The sequence below is a fragment of the Carassius gibelio genome, chromosome A19 (assembly GCF_023724105.1).
Source record: "Carassius gibelio isolate Cgi1373 ecotype wild population from Czech Republic chromosome A19, carGib1.2-hapl.c, whole genome shotgun sequence".
In the NCBI taxonomy this organism is placed as follows: Eukaryota; Metazoa; Chordata; class Actinopteri; order Cypriniformes; family Cyprinidae; genus Carassius; species Carassius gibelio.
Genome location: NC_068389.1, coordinates 16,807,903 through 16,829,488, shown reverse-complemented (window position 1 = coordinate 16,829,488; position 21,586 = coordinate 16,807,903). Strand labels below are relative to the sequence as shown.

General features: G+C 37.1%; 1 protein-coding gene across 3 annotated transcripts in view; it reads left to right on the top strand.

Moving 5' to 3' along the window:
- LOC127935389 (electrogenic aspartate/glutamate antiporter SLC25A13, mitochondrial-like) overlaps nucleotides 1–21,586 on the top strand; it is a 43,375-nt gene that overhangs the window by 3,350 nt on the left and 18,439 nt on the right. For all 3 annotated transcript variants that reach the window (XM_052533202.1, XM_052533203.1, XM_052533204.1), the window contains 8 exons: nucleotides 2,810–2,925; nucleotides 5,043–5,182; nucleotides 7,785–7,931; nucleotides 8,940–9,078; nucleotides 15,367–15,460; nucleotides 16,152–16,236; nucleotides 19,522–19,606; nucleotides 20,624–20,782. In XM_052533202.1, the coding sequence (XP_052389162.1) occupies nucleotides 2,810–2,925; nucleotides 5,043–5,182; nucleotides 7,785–7,931; nucleotides 8,940–9,078; nucleotides 15,367–15,460; nucleotides 16,152–16,236; nucleotides 19,522–19,606; nucleotides 20,624–20,782 (965 nt within the window). The remainder of the gene's footprint in view (nucleotides 1–2,809; nucleotides 2,926–5,042; nucleotides 5,183–7,784; nucleotides 7,932–8,939; nucleotides 9,079–15,366; nucleotides 15,461–16,151; nucleotides 16,237–19,521; nucleotides 19,607–20,623; nucleotides 20,783–21,586) is intronic.

Here is a 21,586-nt window from a genome sequence, read left to right as displayed (position 1 = left end):
AGGTGCTCTCTCTTCACCTGTCACGGATAAAAGCTACTACGCTAAACCACTGAAATAATAAGTCTGTAAATAGTGTTTCTGCTAAGGACAGTGTTTACCAGCACTTTTCTGTTGAAAACACACAAATTTAACACAAAAACACAATTTAAAGGTGCATCGCACCCACTGGAAGATATAGGGAAATTCTTTGTAGAACATGTATATGCCTGTTGTGATTAGCATGACACATTGGAAACTGATAGCAACATAATGTTTCAATTCTATGAAAAATAAAGATCAAATGTATTGTTTTTTTAATAGTATGTTTCTCTACTGAGTTTTGATTATTGCAACATAAGATCAAGAATTTATACGTTTTGAAATGTCTTTTATGCCCAATAAGTTTATTTGATCAAAAATAAAGTAAAAACTGTAATATTGTGAAATATTATTACAATTTAAAATAACAATTTGCTATATTCATATATTTTAAAATGAAATGTATTCCCGTGATCACAAAGCTGAATTTCCCCCAATCTGCAGTTTGATTTGGTGCTCAATTAGCATTTCTTATTATAATCGATGTTTAAAACAGTTGTGCGGTTTCATATTTTTGTTGAAAATGTGATGCATTTTTTCAGAATGTTTTTTTTTTTTTTTAAGAATATAATTTATTTGGATTTTGTTTAGCAACATTATAATTGTCTTAATTGTCACTTTGGATCAATTTAATGTGTCCTCGCTAAATAACAGTACTTATTTCTGAAAAACAACTACTGACCCCTAAACTGAATGGTGGTGTATTTAAAAAGATTTTCCAGTTTTTGTGTGTTTAGAAAAACAAAGTTCCACACGAACTGCCCATATTATTAAACCATTTCAGTGTCATATTCGAGAAAAGTTTTTGCGTTCGCCATGTTACCCTTCTGGTTCTGTGCCATTTTAGTTGATGGTTGGAAGATGTTTTGCATTGGCCTTATTACTCGATCTTCAGTTTAGTTTGTTTTTCATGGCTACGGCATCTTAGTTTGTCTGTGTATCAGCGTAATTGTTCTCTAGTAGTCAAGGCACTGCTAATCAACCATCATAAGCGTCTGGCATGGTGCTGGTGGAAACTACATGCACAACTCATTTTTGTGTATGTTGATGATCGGAGGGTTTTTAATGCAGATACGCTCCCAAAATCAATTACAGTGACCATCAAGCTGATCCGAAATGAAAGCAATGCCATCTGGTGATTAGAAGTTCATAGTTTCCTTCCAGCGGTTTCTCGTGTTGGCGATGCATTTTAATCACTAACTTAGTTTTAGTAGATTTTTCTTTTTGTAAAAGCAGCAGCATCTGTATCATTTCTCATTGCTTTTTGTTTATAATCATTGACGCCTGGGCCCAGCGGATCACCTTTTGTAGCTCTCCGCCCACTCTGAAACAGCAGGCTGTTCTCCTACTGTCAGCTTAGTTAATAAAACAATTACTCTTGACTCCACAATGTGGCTGATTTGGCATGCTGGAAGCGCACAAATTCTCAGTTCCTTTGAATTTCATCAGTAACAAAATTAATTAGAGTGGCCACGAAAATGTAATCATTGCTCGCTGGAAATTGAAATAAATTAGAGATGCATGCATTGGGACTGCTCGTTAGCAGTGACCTCGAGTAATTGCTGTATCCATTTGTGAAATTCATAATGGAGTTGAGGCAACTTTGAACTGCGCTTAAATAAAGACTAGATTGCATGGTCCCCAGGGTTTCCTATGAATGCTGAAATTTCTTTTTTAATGAGGTAGATTCATGCGTACGTGTGCGTTTGTCAGCATGTTTATGTGTTTTCTGATGTTCGGCAAATGTCATGCTCTCCATTATGATTCAAACTTTTAGTCATTTGAAGAAGTAGTGCTGTTCCCCTTTATTGGTTTCAAATTTTTTTAATCTTTCTGTTGGTTTACTTGATTCTTTTTTTCTTTTTTTTTAACAATAGCCCCCATTTATTCACACTGTAAAGTGAGCACACATATAGGAACTAATGAAATAATCTTAAAATTGTTATATTTAATAACAGTGGCAATTATATGAATGGCTTCCTATCTTTTTCTCAAAATGTGCGCAGGCAGTCAAAAGTTTGGGCACACCTAAACAATAGCAAGCCGTTTTCCTTTACTATCAGGTTCAACTCATACATTAAAAAACAAAACTAAATGAATATTTTAGTTTTGTAAAGAAATTCATACGGAAGTGCAATTTCTGTTGCATTCGTTCAATTTGTATAAATATATATTTTTAACTATATATATTTTAGTTTATATATTCATTTATTCTGAACATTTTTAGTATAAGCCTATACATGAATCTTTTTAAGACACAGCACTTCCTGAGCATTTCTTTACTATACCGCAGCATGACTTGTTGGTTCTCTTGTAATCACATTATTTACTGAGTTCCTATCCTGGGGGCTTTATATGAACTGGTCCCATTTTCAGAAAAGGTAATGACATTTGACAGTCAAATTGGAAGCACTTCAATCAAGATCGGGATCATTGAATAGCCTGTTATGTCGAATTGTTTTGTTATTCACTTAATCTCTGGGCCTAGAATCGAAGCTGGACTGTGTGTTTAGATGTTTTGTACATCATAATTTTAGGCTGATAATTACAGTTGAACAAATCACTCAAGTGTCAAGTGTTCACAATGAAAATATGAGCTACCTTTTTTTGTTTGGCGATGAGAAGCAGTAATCAGTGAGTGATACCCTCTCATCATTCAATAATGTAATGCCAGACTGGTGGAGTGAAGTGTCCACAATATGTAGGCTGTAAGTCTGTTTGTCTCCATCAGGTTGATCTCCTTCCAGGAGTTTCTGGCTTTTGAGGCAGTGCTGTGTGCTCCGGATGCTCTCTTCATGGTCGCCTTCCAGCTCTTTGACAAAGCTGGAAACGGAATTGCCACTTTTGGTAAGGGTACAACGCACTTCATAAAACAGAGTTCCAGCTCAAAATTCTGATCGGATGAGCTGCCTTTGAAGCTGTTGTAAAATGTTCATTAAAGTTCACCTTGTGATTGCACACTGGACATTGGAGTCTTGTATTGATCTAAAGTTGCCATCATTAATAAAGACTAAGTCACTTAAAGTCATGTCATAGTCACTTTCTGTAAGAACTAGACTGTTTTTTTTTTGTTGTTGTAAATTTTCATTGCATGAATATCCTTGTTTTGGCCTAAACTGTGTTTATATCAGCTGATTGTTTAAATCAGCGAGGTTACAGAGTATAATTCCAAAGCACCTTATGCTAAGCCTTAAAACAAAGGGCTAATGCTAAGTAGTCTAATCTGAATGCTTGCTTAGACCGACAAATTTCTGTCACTTACAGGATCAGTAACTCTAAAACTCTTAATCAGGTTTATTCATCCACTGCCAGAGATCTTCAAAAAGCAGATCGATTTCAAACAGTAGCTAGTGGACATCAGTATAATCTTCCGCTTTACATTCATTGCGGTTATTTGATTCCAGATAAGGATAAGAACCAAGGATAGCAATGCACAAATAAGATGAAAAGTTACTTTTGCAGTTATATACATATTGCAAAAGAACTTGGCGCAGAAAGACTGCATGTGTGTATCTCATACGTTAAATTTCCCTAATTGACTTAGTCTAATTTGCCTTTTGTAGGTGAGACCTGTCAGATCAGCTCATTTCAGATGCACTACTGAAAGTGGCTATGCGGAGAGAAATAGACTTTCATCAGCCTGTTTTAGTCAATAGGGAAAAAAATCAGATACACATGTGCTTATTTCGTATTGAAATGACTGGGTTATTTAGAAATGATGTTTCTGTGCCATTCAAAGGTCTCTTGTTGTTCATGTCGTCAGTAGTATGTCTGGGTTGAGCTGTAATGAAAACGTATAGGCAGTATTTGTCTCATACACCTGTTTTTCAACTGTTGCCATCCCGTCAACATAAATAGCAAATAACTTCTGACTAAGATTATGGTCATGTCAAAAGCACTTTATTGTGATGCACTACAGAGGGCAGGAAAATGAAATGCCGCTCTGTGTTAAAGCAAACAGGAGACTCCCGTTTATAACCCTCTTAATGTCATTAAAAGCATTAAAGGTCTCTTGCTGTTACATTAAGCAGATTCTTTCACCATTTAACCACCATTTAATAAACCCTGTCATCGCAAGTCAGATTATGAAGGGGTATTTTTTAAGGGTTTGGAAAATTTAGGTTTTAATGAATGAATGACTAGGGTATTTAATTTTTCACCCCCCCCCCCCCCCCCAGCTTCAATTAGGAGAATTAGAGGTATTAAACTTGCAGGCTGCCATGCGACTCCAAAGTGATATAAAGAAAGAAGGGCAGAGAAGTGTTGACATGTTCATAAACACTGATAAAATAAAGCTCTGGAGTAACTCCACAGTGGAACTCTGGTGTAATGCTACATAAAAAGCATCTGCTAAATGACTGCTTACTGTATATATTTTGCCATAAATGGGAAAAACCTGTTGGATGAAAGAAATACCTCCAACCCTAATTTTTCTTTGCTTTTATTGTCATCTTCATTGCAAATACTTATTTGGCCACTTCTGTTTAGCCTTTTATTTTCTAATTTAATGTTTTATTATTCATTATATCATCAGCATGTGAGTGGAAAAATTTACTTAAATGTCTAAATGGTTAGTTTTAGTTTTTTTTCTTATTTGATGAAGGCCACAGGTTTGTGTAAAACCTGTTGATCTTGTTCTCAAGCATGATTTGAGCTTTTTCAAGAGCGAGAACATGTGTATTTCTGTATAAATAGTCAAGTTCAGTGTCTTAAATGTACTTGTTTAGTGACCTACAAATAGGTTCAAATCTTAAACCTTTCTTGTTTTTTTATTTGCATTTTTTATGTACATTTTCATGTTTAAATGTAAAAAAAAAAATGCCCTGATGCCCTGTATTTTTAAACAAGGTTTACTCATAGACCCATGATTTAGCGGTACTATCATTAAAATCGAACAATGCATAGTTTTGTAACTCAATCCTCAACAATTACATTTCTGACGCAAGGCATATCTCTGATTTCAGAGGATGTGAAACAAGTTTTCGGTCAGACCACTATTCACCAGCACATCCCCTTTAACTGGAACTCGGAATTTGTTCAGCTTCACTTTGGCGCTGAGAGGAAGAAACACCTAAACTACGGGGAGTTCACTCAGTTTCTGCTGGTGGGTATGACTGCCGTCTAATTTCTCTGATCCACTTGCACCCCACCTATTCCCGCCACGAACGCCCTGACATGTTCACTTTCATACAATCCCCGTCGCATACTTCCCATCACCGCCGCAGAGCTCAGATCGATGTAATGTCTTGTTTGCTATATTTTGTGCCTGGTCTTGCTTAGATTGACACACAGTTCTGGGCACCGTTTCCCGCAGCACAACGAGGCATATTGACCTAGTTAGTCATTAATGAAACACTGCACTTATATTCCTATGCCAGCATTTGTTTCTCATTAAGTGACATAACCTCAGTGCAGTCTAAAACAGGTAAAGGTTTTCTCCTACAAGAAGAATAGCAGTATTCCTTTTGTGTTTGTGGTGGTGTGTAAGACCTTTCCCAATATAACGTCTAGACCTGAGAGTGGGCAGAGGGAGTGTGAGGGGTCGGCTGTGCCAAGTTTACATCTACGCTCACTATATCTGAATGAGCTTTTTATATTAAACGTAACTTTAACCAGATGGGTTTTTGGGAAACTGCGAGAAACACGCCGAGATTGTGTTTGTGGCCAAGACGGGATTAATTTTGTTTTTGAAACTTGAAAACGATGAAAAAACACATTTCCTGTCCCATTTATTTCATTTTCTTTGAATTGACAAATTTTTTTTATGGTTGTTTGGAGTGATTTGAAAATCCGGCCAGTGTTAACTGTTAGATTTGATACAATATCACGCAGCACTGTAAATTTGCACCAGCAGCTTCACATACTATGAGAAAAAAGCTGCCGATTCAGATTTACTCAATGAAATCCACAAATTCTCTGAATTATTTTCTTTTCCTTTATGAATGGTTGCTTTCTAACACTGACTTCATGTCAATATGACCACCTACAAACATGATCTGTCAGAAATCTGACTCTGCTGTCAGAAATAGTATTACTGACATAGCCAAAGGTCCAAAATCCTGCAGCTTCTTTAACCTGAACATTGATGATGAGATCTTTAAGACTTCTCAGAAAGCGTCTGTTTCGCTGTTTAAATGCGGTTTTAATGCCAGCGCTTGAATTACAATAATTGACCCGAACAGAGGTGGCTCATCAAATGTTTTTATTTGATTCCAAACACAATTAAAGGCACAATAAATACCATAGTGGTTTCAGTATTGGCTTTCATAGGTTCAGTTGTTCTCCTCTCTAAATAAAAAGCATGCTCCTGAAATACTCACAGTTGCAGTAATTTAAGGTTTTAAGAAGCTAACTGTAAACTGTAAGGTTTAGATCCACAATTATTATGCAATTCCACATGCTTGTGGCTGGAGCAGTGCAATGCAAGACAGGAAAAATCGGTAGCCAGATAATATTTTGCTCTGCCCTTGTTTTATTTATTTACACTGCTACTGGCATTTCCTCCTTGTTTAAAACATTGTTTGTGTGCTTTTGAAAGGCAGAGGAGCATGCACGTGTACAGTATAAGATGTAAAGTTTTTCCAGCATTTGCTTAAATGGGATTTGCGAATATTCAAATAAGTATATTGATGTGAAAAATAGGTTAATAATAGTGAAATTACCAGCAACAATTGTAACTATTATTGCTGTATTTTTATTAGGACAATGACATTTCTATAATATCCCAAATAGGTTAGCATGGAGTCTGACATTCAGAGCTTTGGCATTTTCTCTAATCGTGTTTTGTGAGCAGACATTTCTTCTATATGAATGTGCGTCTATTCGCACAGCAGACCTATATTTCTAGGATTTTGTAGCGGTAGCTCGGGAAGAAAGAAAAACAACTCTCTTTAAAAGCCTGAGATGTGTAAGAAAGCCATTCTCGTCTCCTGATGTGATACTACAGCTGTTTCAGATGAGTTGCACAATCAACAAAATGAGATTTCCCTCTCCTAATGTCTTTCTAGCATATGTCTGCAAGCAAATAAATTAAGTGAAGGTAATAACAAACACATAAAATAGTTATTTCATTGAAACAGCATGGGTGACATTGAATGGACTGATGCTTTTATAAATAAAAATATATTTAAAAATGAAAATTTTATATATATATATATATATATATATATATATATATATATATATATATATATATATATATATATATATATAATTTTTTTTTTTTTCATTAATGATTTTATTTACATTTATGATTTTCTGATGCTCCTGACACTGGCTTGTCTTCTTTTTTGTAGCCCATGTAATAACATATAATATTGTAAATAAAATTGCATTTATGATTAAGTAAAATAAATAGTATTATAATTGATAAATGTAAATCTTTATTAGGGTTTTGACTAAACATGTTGACATATTTTGATTTAGATCGATGCACAGGGTTCATTTAATAATTACATGTATAATATTTACTTATATAGTCTTTATATTTAAGATTTATAAATCATCTGCTTTTTCCATTCAAAGATTGATTTAGATTTACATTTGTACATAATTAAGGCCAGCTGTACATAATGGATCACATGCATAAAGTCACAAGCATGTAATATATCCTTTTTCTTTTCTTTTTTTGCAGTACAAATGACTCCAATTCAGCATTGTGTAAACTACTAGCATGCACACACTAATTGAGATGTATTGTGTTGCAGGAGATGCAGCTTGAACATGCCAGACAGGCTTTTATGCAAAGAGACAAGGCCGGGACAGGCACCATCACCGCTCTGGACTTCAGGGACATCATGGTGACCATCAGACCCCACATGCTCACACCATTTGTGGAGGAATGCTTAGTTGCAGTGAGTTTTGTTTATTTGTATTCATGTTTTAGCTATTTCAGCCAGCGGTTGTATTGGATGACAGTTTTGTGATAGACTTTTGTTTCACGTAAACCACTGGGAGATATTTATTTGCTAGGTGTATATGTGTAAGCAGTCTGTTTTATACACACTCGCTGGAGTCTGTCATTTTCTCCACGGTTTGTGCCTCACAAACCTTAGGATTCTAGGAGATGTTTGTAAACACACAATTTCGAGGCCATTAGAAATAAATGGAAGACAATGCGCTTGTCAGACCCAGTCTATACACTCAATCCTCTAATTTAGATGCCTCGCAAAACAAGACAGGAGGTGTAAACATTTTATCCCATCTACAAAAAGGTTTATACTTTTTTATGGACAGGTTTATGCAGGGATTTTACAAATGACATCTAGGTTATGCACACTTCAGAGCAGGTATGGTTTTTGTGGCTTCAGGTAAACGCCACCATTTCTGCAAAGCACACAGCGCCATCTAGTGAGGGACAATCTGCTCTTGCTTTTCTATCCCAGCCCCTCTTAGGCCTGAAGAAAACTATACAAGAACTATTTCAGCCAAGCTACACTACGTCTTGTCTCAAAATGAATACATTGCAGAAATGTTTAATTTGATACTTAATATTACAGCATAAATGAAAAATTTATTTCGCTATCTGAGTGGCAAAGGGAGTTTTTACACCGAGCATCCTGTCAGATGCTATTTAAAGATTTACCTCTTGTTAGTTTTCCACTTTATATGTCTCTCTTCTCATAAAACAGCTTAATTAAAAATGGCCCTCGAGCTTGAATCCCTCTGAAATTACCAGTGTGCCGTCTCTGTGAAACACGTGTATTTATTTAGCGCTCTGTGGGGTGGAAGTGCTAAAGATGTCGCCGCACTGTAGCTTGATTAATGTTTGGATCTCCATAGAATTCTCAGCTATTTATCACCTCTGTCCCTCATAAAAGGATGTCTTCGTTCAGATGTCTGTGTGTCTGCCAATTTTGCAGGCGGCCGGTGGAAGTACGTCACATCAGGTCAGCTTTTCTTACTTTAATGGCTTCAACTCTCTGCTAAACAACATGGAGCTCATTAGGAAGATCTACACCACCCTGGCAGGCAACCGCAAAGATGTGGAAGTTACTAAAGGTTAGTAGGGTTTTTTATTTTTTATTTTGTTTTGTTTTGACTTTGTCCTGCCTCCCCAGATTAGGCTGACTTTATGTGCCCCAAAATTACCCACATGTGTTTCTGTATGTGTTTGTTGAGGCAATATAATTATTGTTATTATATAATATGTGAAATTTGATACACATACTGTACACACACACACACACACACACACACACACACACACACATATATATATATATATATATATATATATATACACGTCAAATTCATATAAATTTTTTGAACAATTATATGTCTCATGTTGCTGTGCAAATATGTAATGTGTGCAATTTAATATAAATAAATATGTAATTGTACTATTTATATAATACAGTACATCTCGCATTTTTCAATTTTCAAAACCACTCCAATTATATATATATATATCTATAGGTGGGCATAGATTAATTTTTTGAATCTAGATTAATCTCACTGTGATTTTGAAATTAATCTAGATTAATATAGATTAAAATGGCTCATTCAAATTCTGCCGAAGGCATTCAGAATATGTGTGTTACTCAAATATAATTGACAAACAGTAAGTCTTTGAGAAGGGGTTTATCAAGCTAGGTGTTGCATTAGAAAAGGGGCTCATCTCCTGTTTCCAAAATGCATCACAAAGTGCTTGAAAAAGCTGTAAACTAATTCCACATTGCACAAAGTGCAAACAACCTTACGCCTGTTTCACACCAATGTTTAAGTTTTTTTTAGGTTTGTAGGTGTCAAGGTACAGAAACCAAATAATTAAATTTAAAATAGCACTGGGTAGTCTTCAATGTAAAAATTAAATATACAATCAAACCTACATTTATTCAGACACCTTCAACATTTCTCACATTATTACAGTTTTGCTATATATATCAAAAATTATATCTGGTTTCTGAATAATTTTTGGTTTGACTGTTAAAACTACAAAGTAATTCAGTCAAGAGCAGTGAGTGATTTTCTTTCATTTTCTTGGATTAACATTACAGCAGCCAGTAGCTAAATTAGGCGCGGTCACTTTAAGAGACGATGAACGCATTCCAATATAATACACATCCCATTTTTTCTCTCAAATGTTTCTTTCACTTAAGAAATAACTGACAGTTTTTTCGAGCATAATTTCCAAGGTGGATATTTTTACATATTTTGTATGTATTTGTCGGCACAAGAGCAAAAATAAGCAAATTCGATGTTCAAGTGTTTTGAGACGCCTTTCTCTTCGCAGAAGAGAGCTCGGTTCAGTGTCGCAGTCCGTGATACGCGGCTCTCTCTCTCTCCTCACCGAACATCCACACCGAACACAGCGCGCGAGTAACCAGCTACTCTGTTCAGCTTTTCCGCATCTTGTGTTTGGATGCTTTAATGTTTAAATCGACAAGCGGTAAGGCGTAAAAACCTGTGAAAAATATAAGCTTTCGTGACGATGCGCAGCAGTGGCCCATCAACTGTCCTGAGCATCTTTTTAGGCTGGCCTCAGCCAGACTCAGTCGGTTATATAAAGTATCAAGGTGAAAGTCATCATAGCTTGCTTAGTATAGACCCAGCTCCCAACCCAACTTTGAGAATAGATTAACGGCGATATTTTTTTTATCGCCCGATAAGAGTCTCACGTTAATGCAGCATGTTAACGCCAATAACGGCCCACCACTAATTTATATATATATATATATATATATATATATATATATATATATATATATATATATATATATATATATATATATATATATATACATATAATATGTGTTAAATAAAACATCTTGCTCTAAAACACATTTAAAAAAATAAAAAGTAAAAATAAAATAAAAAAATTAATAATACTTACATTTGTTGTTGTGAACTTTAAAATAATGTAATAACAAAAAGTTTAATTGCAAAAAAAATTTTCTCACTCAGACTCTTCTAATTATTATTATTTTAATTTTAATTATTTGTATATATTTTTAGCAACTTGCATAATACAAGTGTATTATTGCTATTGTGATAAGTCACATTTAGCTCATTAAAGGATGATAAATATCTTTAAAAAACCTGTCAATAGCCTATCAAGGAGGACTTTTAAAACAAGCCCCAACACCTTAAAAAACCCTTGGCCTGTGTCTCCTTGGCCAACTGCTGACCTGTGAAACAGCCCTCATAGTCTAGCTTCAATGGAGCTCTGCGTCTTGGACACACACTCTTGCTGTACACACCCAGCCTGCGATGCTATCAGCCCTGTGGAGACCGGGGCCAGGGGTGGGGAGGCTACATTTACCGCTGCTGTTCCCACAGAGGCTGTAGGCCGCCATTGGGCTCCGCTGGGACTTGTGCGTGCGAATATCCATGTCTAGTACTCTTGTTGACCCACAATTGATTGGTTCCGTATGTTTTGAGCAGTACACCGAAGCATAGTTTCGTCATTGCAACAGCCATCGTTTGCCACCTGGGGAAAATGGGGAACACATCACCCCGTACAAAGGCTGCAGATAGAAAAAAAGAGCTTGCAAATGTATAAAACCTTTAATGTGGATCATCGTACTGATGTTCTGGCCATTCTAAAGCAGAAATTCATCTCGCTTATTTCATTGCTATCGATCACGATTTTGTAGCATCAAATATGATTTTTGTCTGGTTGAATGCTCTTGGCGGCATGTTCCTCACACTGTAGCCGGTGTTTGTTTTTGGAGGGAGCTAAAGAGACAGATGCCTTGCGTGATCTTTGATTGGAGCGTTCTTCACACTTCACAGCATGTTTAAGGCCGGGGTAAGATGAGCTGGCCTTGATTCAATAGGGCTCTGTGTAAGAACACTTGCTGCCTTTTTCAGGCTAGTCACTCTATACCAGTGCAGTGGGAATCCCTGCTCATTACCTCTCTACTTTTAAACTGCACAACCAACTGATATCCAATGCAAGCCCAGACTCAATGATTTGCTAAATATTTGAATGAATTATTTACTACATGATCAAGTAGGGACACATAGTTTATTAATAGAACAGCGAGCAATTCAGTGAGACTGAGAGCAATACAGCTCAAACCTTGTAATACTCCATGCACAAAACTTCAGCTTCTATCTTTTAATGAAGATGGTGCAAGTTGTTGTACAAATGAAAGCGAGTAGCTGAATTCCTCCATGAAGAGTCATTCTACAAGGCTGTTAGTGAAGGGCAAATGGCCACTTTGAGGAAATAATTTTACTGTTTTAGAGTCATGTGATTCTGATCGGCACTTATGCATCTTGAGGTAATTTGAAATCTTACTTCAGCTGTTATGGTGCACATATGGATTATTTGTGGAATTTTTTCTTTTCTTTTAGTTTTAACAAATACTACAGAAATTGAAATTAAATTGAGTTAAAGACACAAACAGGCAATATTAGATGTGAAAGAATAATTGCAATAGCTATAAATGAGAATTTATGTAAAGTGGCAGAGACATATAGGCTGTACATGACCATATTGTCCTGAGTGTTTACTTCAAGTGTTCTGCCGTTCTGAGTAAATGAGTCACAGTGATGCTCACTTCTACATGTAATTCACCCAGTGACTAAAAACAGAACATCCGCTGAAAATGACCTTGCTACCAGCTGGCTAGAAATAACTGCAAAAATGACTGAAAGAAATTCTGAGAAAAGGTATTTTAATGTGATATTAGTGATCTAGTTGATCAAATAAACATTTTATTTTCAGTTTATTTGATAGGGACAGTGTACAAGTGCACCAAATCCTTCTCTGATAAAAACACTGCTCCGGGTGTGTGTTCACGGTGTGTGTGTGTTCACTGCTGTGTGTGTGCATTTTGGATGGGTTAAATGCAGAACACGAATTCTGAGTATGGGTCACCATACTAGGCTGTATGTCACATCACTTTTACTTTCACTTTCAAACTCTCTGTTTTTAGGAAGGCTACAACTGGAAATATTGAAATTTAAACTTGATTTGGTTGGTTTTATGTTGTTGAAGTTAACTTTATGAAAAGAAATATGACTGTTTGTAAAAGGAAATTATTAAATTTGTTTTTATATTGTTATTAATTTCACATGGGTTTGAATCAGATTGTGTCAGATGGTCATTTTACACCCAGATGGTGCATCTTAAAGGGTTAGTTCGCCCAAAAATGAAAATTATGTCATTAATAACTCACCCTTATGCTGTTCCAAACATGTAAGACCTCCTTTTATCTTTGGAACACAGTTTAAGATATTTTAGATTTAGTCCGAGAGCTCTCAGTCCCTCCATTGAAGCTGTGTGTACGGTATACTGTCCATGTCCAGAAAGGTAAGAAAAACATCATCAAAGTAGTCCATGTGACATCAGAGGGTCCGTTGGAATTTTTTGAAGCATCGAAAATACATTTTGGTCCAAAAATAGCAAAAACGACGACTTTATTCAGCATTGTCTTCTCTTCCCGTCTGTTGTGAGAAAGAGTTCAAATCAAAGCAGTCTGGATATCAGGTTCGCGAACGAATCATTCAGTTCACCAAATCGAACTGAATCGTTTTAAACGGTTCGCATCTCTAATACGCATTAATCCACAAATGACTTAAGCTGTTAACTTTTTTAATGTGGCTTACACTCCCTCTAAGTTCAAACAAACCAATATCCGGAGTAATTCATGTACTCAAACAGTACATTGACTGAACTGCTGTGAAGAGAGAACTGAAGATGAACACCGAGCCGAGCCAGATAACTAACAAAAACATTGACTCGTTCACGAGTCAAGAACCGTTTCTGTCAGACGCGTCCGATTCGTGAACCGAGGAGCCGATGATGCGCATGTGTGATTCAGCGTGAAGCAGACCGACACACAGAGCGTCTGAACTGAACTGATTCTTTTGGTGATTGATTCTGAACTGATTCTGTGCTAGTGTTATGGGCGCGGGTAAACCGAAGGCTTGAATCAAGGGCAATCATCGCCAATGACGCCATTACGTCGAGCGCAAAAGAACTGGTGAACCGTTTTCTTCAACCGGTTTATTGAATCGAACTGTCCGAAAGAACTACTGGTGATCCGAACACCATGCAACCGGTTCTTCACTCGTGAACGAGTCAGTCTATTGTTCGTTATCTGGCTCAGCTCGGTGTTCATCTTCACAGCAGTTCAGTCAGTGTACTGTTTGAGTAAATGAATTACTCCGGGATATTGGTTTGTTTGAACTCAGAGGGAGTGTCAGCCACATTAAAGAAGTTAACATCTTAAGTCATTTGTGGATTAATGCGTATTAGAGATGCGAACCGTTCAAAACGATTCAGTTCGATTTGGTGAACTGAATGATTCGTTCGCGAACCGGATATCCAGACTGCTTTGATTTGAACTCTTTCTCACAACAGACATGGAAGAGAAGACAATGCTGAATAAAGTTGTAGTTTTTGCTATTTTTGGACCAAAATGTATTTTCCAACGGACCCTCTGATGTCACATGGACTACTTTGATGATGTTTTTCTTACCTTTCTGGACATGGACAGTATACCGTACACACAGCTTCAATGGAGGGACTGAGAGCTCTCGGACTAAATCTAAAATATCTTAAACTGTGTTCCGAAGATAAAAGGAGGTCTTACATGTTTGGAACAGCATAAGGGTGAGTTATTAATGACATAATTTTCATTTTTGGGCGAACTAACGCTTTAAGGCCCGTTCACACCAAGCACGATAACTATAAAGATAACGATAAAGATATAGTTCTAAAAATCGTTCTCAATATTAAAGAATAGCAGAGTCCACACCACAACTATAACGATAAAGGCACAGAGAAACGATATCATTGGAATCACTTTCAGAATTTTTTTTTTTTCTGATAAACGATAAAAACATTGCCAACCAATCAGAATCAAGCCTGCTGTAATGAGCTCGAGAATTTAAAGCAGCAGACGTGTGTCCGCTTAGAATACACAGACAATATCGTTCGCTGGTGTGGACGCTAATATCGTTATCTTTATAGTTATCTTTATAGTTATCGTTTTTTTTATCGTATTTACTCACTGACTCGACTCGGGTCAACTTACCTCAAACCTGGGGCAAACTGAGCCATGGGAACACTTTTTATAAGTAACCATATTTTTAGAAACCTTTGTCATAGATACATTCTGATCATTTAATGTATTTATTTTATTTATTTTTTGATAAATTACACTTAAAAATATATTCAAATGGAAAACTCGTTTTAGGAAGCATGAATGACAAAACTTGTTTTCGAAAAACTTATTTAAAATGTTGGAATAGTGTATCTTTGTGAAAATTGTATTAAATTCAAATAAAATTTTTTAGATGTTTTCTGCACTCTCTTTCCCTGTTTTTCAGAGGAGTTCATCATTGCTGCCCAAAGGTTTGGCCAGGTGACCCCTATGGAAGTGGACATCCTGTTCCAGCTGGCTGACCTGTCTGAGCCAAGAGGGTGAGTCACCGTGGTGATAAGGCCTTGCTGAATCATCGTCTGAGAGCCTCTGCCCATCAAGAGGAGGGTTCGAGGCTCAGCCATAACATACTTCAGCGCAGCCTGTGTTTCAGAGCCCTCTAGTCACTCTTGACGTCTAAAAACAGCATTGTTTGACTCTTCTGTAATTATATGAAAAAAGTTTTCTGGTCTCTCTATTCTGAGTCTTGTTCTGGCAATTGCATAGTCGATGATACATGACTCCTCCTATTATTGTACAGTGGGAGGATTTGAACACGGTCCAGCTTATTCTAACATTTTCTGCAGCATGTAGCGGCACACATGTTTCCACACTACAGTAACTGCTGCAAATTTCTTACCAGTACAGTAATGAGCTTGGAAGTATATTTACAAAATATCTGCTCTGAGCCATAGTGCGGTATAATCATTGTGAATTAAACCCCTCTTTCCAGAAACCAAAGATATTACATGCACATTTTGGAAGAGTCAGATATTATGACACTACTGGGTAGGTCTCAAATGGAGCTTGGTTTTCGGACATTATTATTTCTTGACTATTTTTTCAAGATTTTGAGGACAAACTATACCATGTTTCCTTAAACTTCTTTGAGATGTTGTGCTCTGTAAAGGCAGAAAAAAGGAATCTGTTTAACTGTTTAATTATGTCTGCCCATGTTTTTGCTTTTTTCAGACGTGTTGGTTTATTTGACATTGAGAGGACTGCACCTCTGGAGGAGGGAGCTCTTCCTTACAACCTTGCTGAGATTCAAAGACAGGTAACACTTAGAACCTCAGAGTATAAACTTGTCTTAAAAGATTATAGAGATCGGTATAAACTGGGCCTTAGTCCACTAACTTTTGGGACCTTTTGACTCAGTTATGAGGTTGTGCATTAAAATGCAATAAATCAAAGCCACAAAATGCACTATAGAATTTATATGTTGAACATACACTGTTATCCAAAAAGCATGATTTTAAAAAATGTTTTAGAAAGAACTCTCTACCAAGACTTTATCTAAAAATACAGTAAAACTGTAACTTTGTTTAAAAGAAGTAATTTAAACTATTTCCCTGTTTTAATATAATGTAACATTTATTAATTTTATATATATATATTTTTTTGTATATATATATATATGTATTCCTTTGATGGAAAAGCTGAATTTTCAGCATAATTACTCCAGTCTTTAGTAAAACATGATCCTTCAGAAATCATTCTGATATGCTGATTTGCTGCTCAAGAAAAATCTCAACTTCTAATCAAAGTTGAAAACAGTTATGTTTAATATTTTTGTGGAAACTGTTATACTTTTATCAGGTTTTTTTATTTATTTAGAAAGTTCAAAAAACAACATTAATTTGAAATAGAAATATTTTGTAACATTATAAATGTCCTACTGTCTTACTTTTGATAAATGTAATACATCCTTACTAAATAAAAGTATTTATTACATCCAGCTGTTGTGAAATCCTCCCCCACATTGGAAGCATTTAAATCTAGATCGAAGACTCATTTATTTTCTTTAGCCTATGGTGTTGCCTGACTTACATAGGTGGGTTTAGTTGTTTATGGCTTATCTTGCTTATTTTATATTAAATGAGTTAGTTTTAGTTTTTATATTTCTCTTGCCAAAAACTGTTTACATTTGTACAGAACTTTGGTACACTTGTTGTTTTTTTAAAGGGTTCATATGATGCTGCTAAAAAGAACGTTATTTTGTGTATTTGGTGTAATTAAATGTTTATGCGCTTTAATTTTAAAAAACACATTATTTTCCATATTCTGTGCATTATTGTTTAATTTCTATGCCCTGCCCTTCTGAAACATGTCGATTTGTACAAGGCTCATCGGTCTAAAAAGCGAGGTGTGCTGTGATTGGCCAACTATCCAGTGCGTTGTGATTGGCCGAATACCTCAAGCGTGTGAAGGAAATGTTACGCCCTTTAACATATTGTGATGTCCTGTCAGGCTGGAGCGTTGAGACATGAACATAAAACCCATTATAAACGTGAAATAAACATGATTTCTAGTCATGTCCTCTTTTGGAAGGCCAAACAAAGTAGTTTCGCTTTCTCAACAAAACAGGGTTACACCGCGGCCTTGAGTGAGCAGAGGCCGGAGGCCTAGAGTGAGCAGAGGTGGGCCGGCTTGACAACGGTGCGGCTGGTGGATTCTACGAAGGAGCTTGGGGCAACCACATGTGATGACCCTGGGCTGGATGCCGCTTTGTCCATAGTGAAAGTCGATCTGGCGATCCACAGTGCGAATTTGATGTATATCCTCAGCGACCAGCACGGATCAGCTCCAGGCATGACGAAGCGGATATCTTCCTCTTTTGGAAGGCCAAACAAAGTAGTTATGCTTTCACAACCAAACACACATCGTCTATACGACATGACAGTGGCGGCAACAACAATACTATAATGAGAATTAAAGTTATGCCTTCTTTCTTTGCGTGAACATCTGGGCGGCGTTGTGCAAATCTTCCCACATCGTGACGTAGAGATGTGGGGGCGAGTTAGAATGATCCGTTTTAGTGGGGTGTCGACGAGTCTTAACTTTTATAAAGAATATTTCTTTAGATTTGAGACTTTAGTCTTTGCAATTTTACAGATCTTCCAGTAAATGAATGTAGTGGCATTTATATGAATTTTGGGAATGTTTCATGTATTCAAACAGTTTTGACAGTGATTGAACGATTTTGATTCTCTGGTTAGCACACTTGTAGTTGAAATAAGGAGCGGATTTGGACACACCCAGAGTAGACTGTCCTATATTTTTCTTTGTTCTGTCATTGCAGAAATGTGACTTGTGTATCCTTAGATATCCTATCAAATCACTTTAACAAGTTTTGGTTATCTAAATGTGCTACTTTTACTCCTATTGATGTTATTGGTTCATTCATTCTTTGACATCACTTTTGCTGAAGTTAAAGATATGTTTTGAGAACTTGAGTTTATAAGTGCTTCTGATCAATGCATCGTTTCCAGCCCCTCTGGATTTTTCCCTCAGCTACTGCTGAGCTCTCGTCTTCGCTTTAACCAGAGCAGTGAAAGAAGAGAATATCTGAATCTGTCATCAGCACACAGATCACACATATAAAAAGCTGTAAATGAAACACGGGCCCAGCAGTCGAGGAAACTTATCAGCGTCTGATGGTGAGATGAGGGGAAATTAAAACAGACAGAAAGGCCTGAAGACTCTACAGGGAAAAGAAAGAGAGCGTGTCTGTGTCTAGAAAAATTCACTCTTTATTTTAACAGAAGTCCTGCCTCCAAACACATTGAGGGCTGAGTTATTCCTTCGTACAGGGCCATACGAAGCGGGGGCCTGGGACAGAGACGCCAGTCCCACCACAATGAGCTGCTTTGGGCTGTGGTCTGGCCTTATGGGATGCTGGCCAGCTCTCCCTCACCACTTCCCCCAACACAGTTCATCCCACACCCTTAACCCCTCAGTGAGTCTGGAAGGGGTGTACAGTGGCAATCTGGGCATTTACCTTGAGGTTCCTGACAGGTGGTCCCGGGTAGGCTGGGCGACTGTTTCTCTGGCGGGGAATGCAGCGTGGGACGCTTGGATGGTTCTGGCTGGCCTTATTTCTTATGCGCTCTCTAACCGTGGGGCTACGGCTGTGGCTGGGACACTGATTGAACCCACTTGATCGTGGTTTCTGCTCATCTCAACTAACACTAACTTTCTAATTATCTAGAGATCTTGGATCAAACTAAATTAAGTGTATTATTATTTTGTGAAATCCTAATTAAATTTCATTCAATGTTTAGTCAAAAGTTTCCACATGAGCATTTTCTATTTTCCATAGTCACTTAGAATAATAGTACATTTATCAAAAATAAAATATGGAAGCGAAACTTTTCATGGCAGCTTCTAATTTATTTATAAGCCATATATTACATTCTATTCGATTCTATATTTTCTCTTATATTAAAATGTTCTATTTTCATCATTATATATCATTTTATATATATCATTCTAATATGCTAATTTAGTGCTCAAATGTAATGATTATATTATAGCATCTTTTTATTTTCTCTCTCCACAGCAGTCTGGTGGGGATGGATCTCGCTCGGTTCTGCTTCAGGCCGCTGAGTCGGCGTACAGGTTCACTCTGGGCTCTGTGGCTGGAGGTGAGTCAGTCACAGATCATTGTGCACCACTCCTTTACCTGAGCCTGCACCAGCAGTAGCCCCTCCTCCTCCACGCCAGAGATAGCAGGACTGCACAAAAAGAATAACAAAGCCTGCCCTATAGCCTTCATAGGGGGCTATTTCTCTAGTTTAATGAGGTTATGCACCATGGGAACCTCCTTTTGTACCTGTCAGTGATCAGAGGGGTGTGTGAGAGTGTATGTGTGTGTGTGCTGGACTGTGTGTACGTAAGGAGGTGGTGCTTGGCCCTGTGTTTGGCTCCAGTCTGGCTCTCTCAGAGGAGACAAGGTAATAAGGAGGTAGTGCAGGGCAACTCACTCTTTAATTAAGCCTGTCGGTGCTGTATCCCCCTTTGTGTCCACCCCAAAGTTGTCAGATAAGAACTGACTGATGGGTTCTTCCGAAATATCCTGACTTTCTTCCCTTTCTATTACATTTTTTTTGTTCTTTTTTGATGTGTCCTTCATCAGCCAGCATATTCTCAATTTTATAGGAATAGTTCACCCAAAAATGAACATTTACTGAAAATGCACTCGTTCTCAGGGTATCCAAGATATAACTCTTATAACGTTTCTTCATCGGAAGAGATTTGATGAAATTAAGCATTACATTACCAATGGATCCTCTGCAGTGAACGGGTGCCGTCAAAATGAGAGTCCAAAGTAGCTGATATTACAGTAGTCCAGTAATTGATCATGTAAATGGTCTTGTAAATGAAAAGTGTTTCTAAAAAAACAAGTCCCATCATTAAAGCATTTTAACTTTAAACCATTGCTTCTGGCCAAAATACCTGTCCATAATATATTAATAATCCATAATAATGTTCATCATATTTGTTTAGAGCTGTTTTGGACCGTTTACGCTTTATATGGTGCCCTGGATGCCCAGAGAGTAAATGCATTTTTGGGAGATTTACATTTTTGGGTGAACTATTCCTTAAACAGTCTTATTATTCCATATCGTACATAGTTTAAAACACATTTCCTCTCACGACAGCGATGGGTGCCACTGCCGTGTACCCCATCGACCTGGTGAAGACCCGCATGCAGAACCAACGTTCTTCAGGTTCCTTCGTGGAAGAGCTGATGTACAAGAACAGCATTGACTGTTTCAAGAAGGTCGTACGCTACGAGGGCTTTTTCGGCCTCTACAGAGGTCAGTGGCTTTGTGCAGCCGGGCCATCAGGGACACACCAACAAAAAGAGTTTTCATGAAAGCCAGGGCCAGGTCATCTTCCCTTTGACCTTACCTGCTTTGAAGAGATTAAGTCTACCTTTGCTGCTTGAGGGGGACAATGTGCAGAGCATGAATGGGTACATACCAGCACAGGAACTTAACAATGAAGAACATGAATGCTCTATGCAGTCAATGGCACTCAGATAATGAGTATCTGCTCTGATTTTAGAGCTGGAACATGAGTTTTTAAAGCATTCTGAGGGCACAGATTTAAATTGTGATTGCAAGGTGCAATTGCCATGTGACCTCCATTGAGAACACTAACTGCTGGTATTTGTCAATCATAAAGCTGACAAAAGAGAGGCTGAGATCTTAGTCACCCGTGCAGAATTATAACGGGGATTTCAGTGCTCATTTTAGTAGAGCATATCAGTGCTTTATGACAGAGAGCACTATATTTGAAGTGAGTACTAAGTGCTTTTGTTTTTTGCAAATGGATAGTTTAGTTTTTAAACAAGGAAGTGAGCAGTCCAGGCTTTTAGCTAAATGCATAAAATGTACTTTAAAGACCAACACAAAGTTTTGTGTATGTTTAGTACAGAAGTATCTTTCTTATTCTAGCTTGTGAAATGGCAGATTTTTGAGCCACCTGATCTGTAATTAGGTTAAACAATTATTGTAGCTAAAAATGATTTAATTTATTTTAAATAATCTTTAGCATATTTTTTCAGCTTTTTATATCAGATCCCTTAATGCAGGACAGTAATAAACATACTTACTATT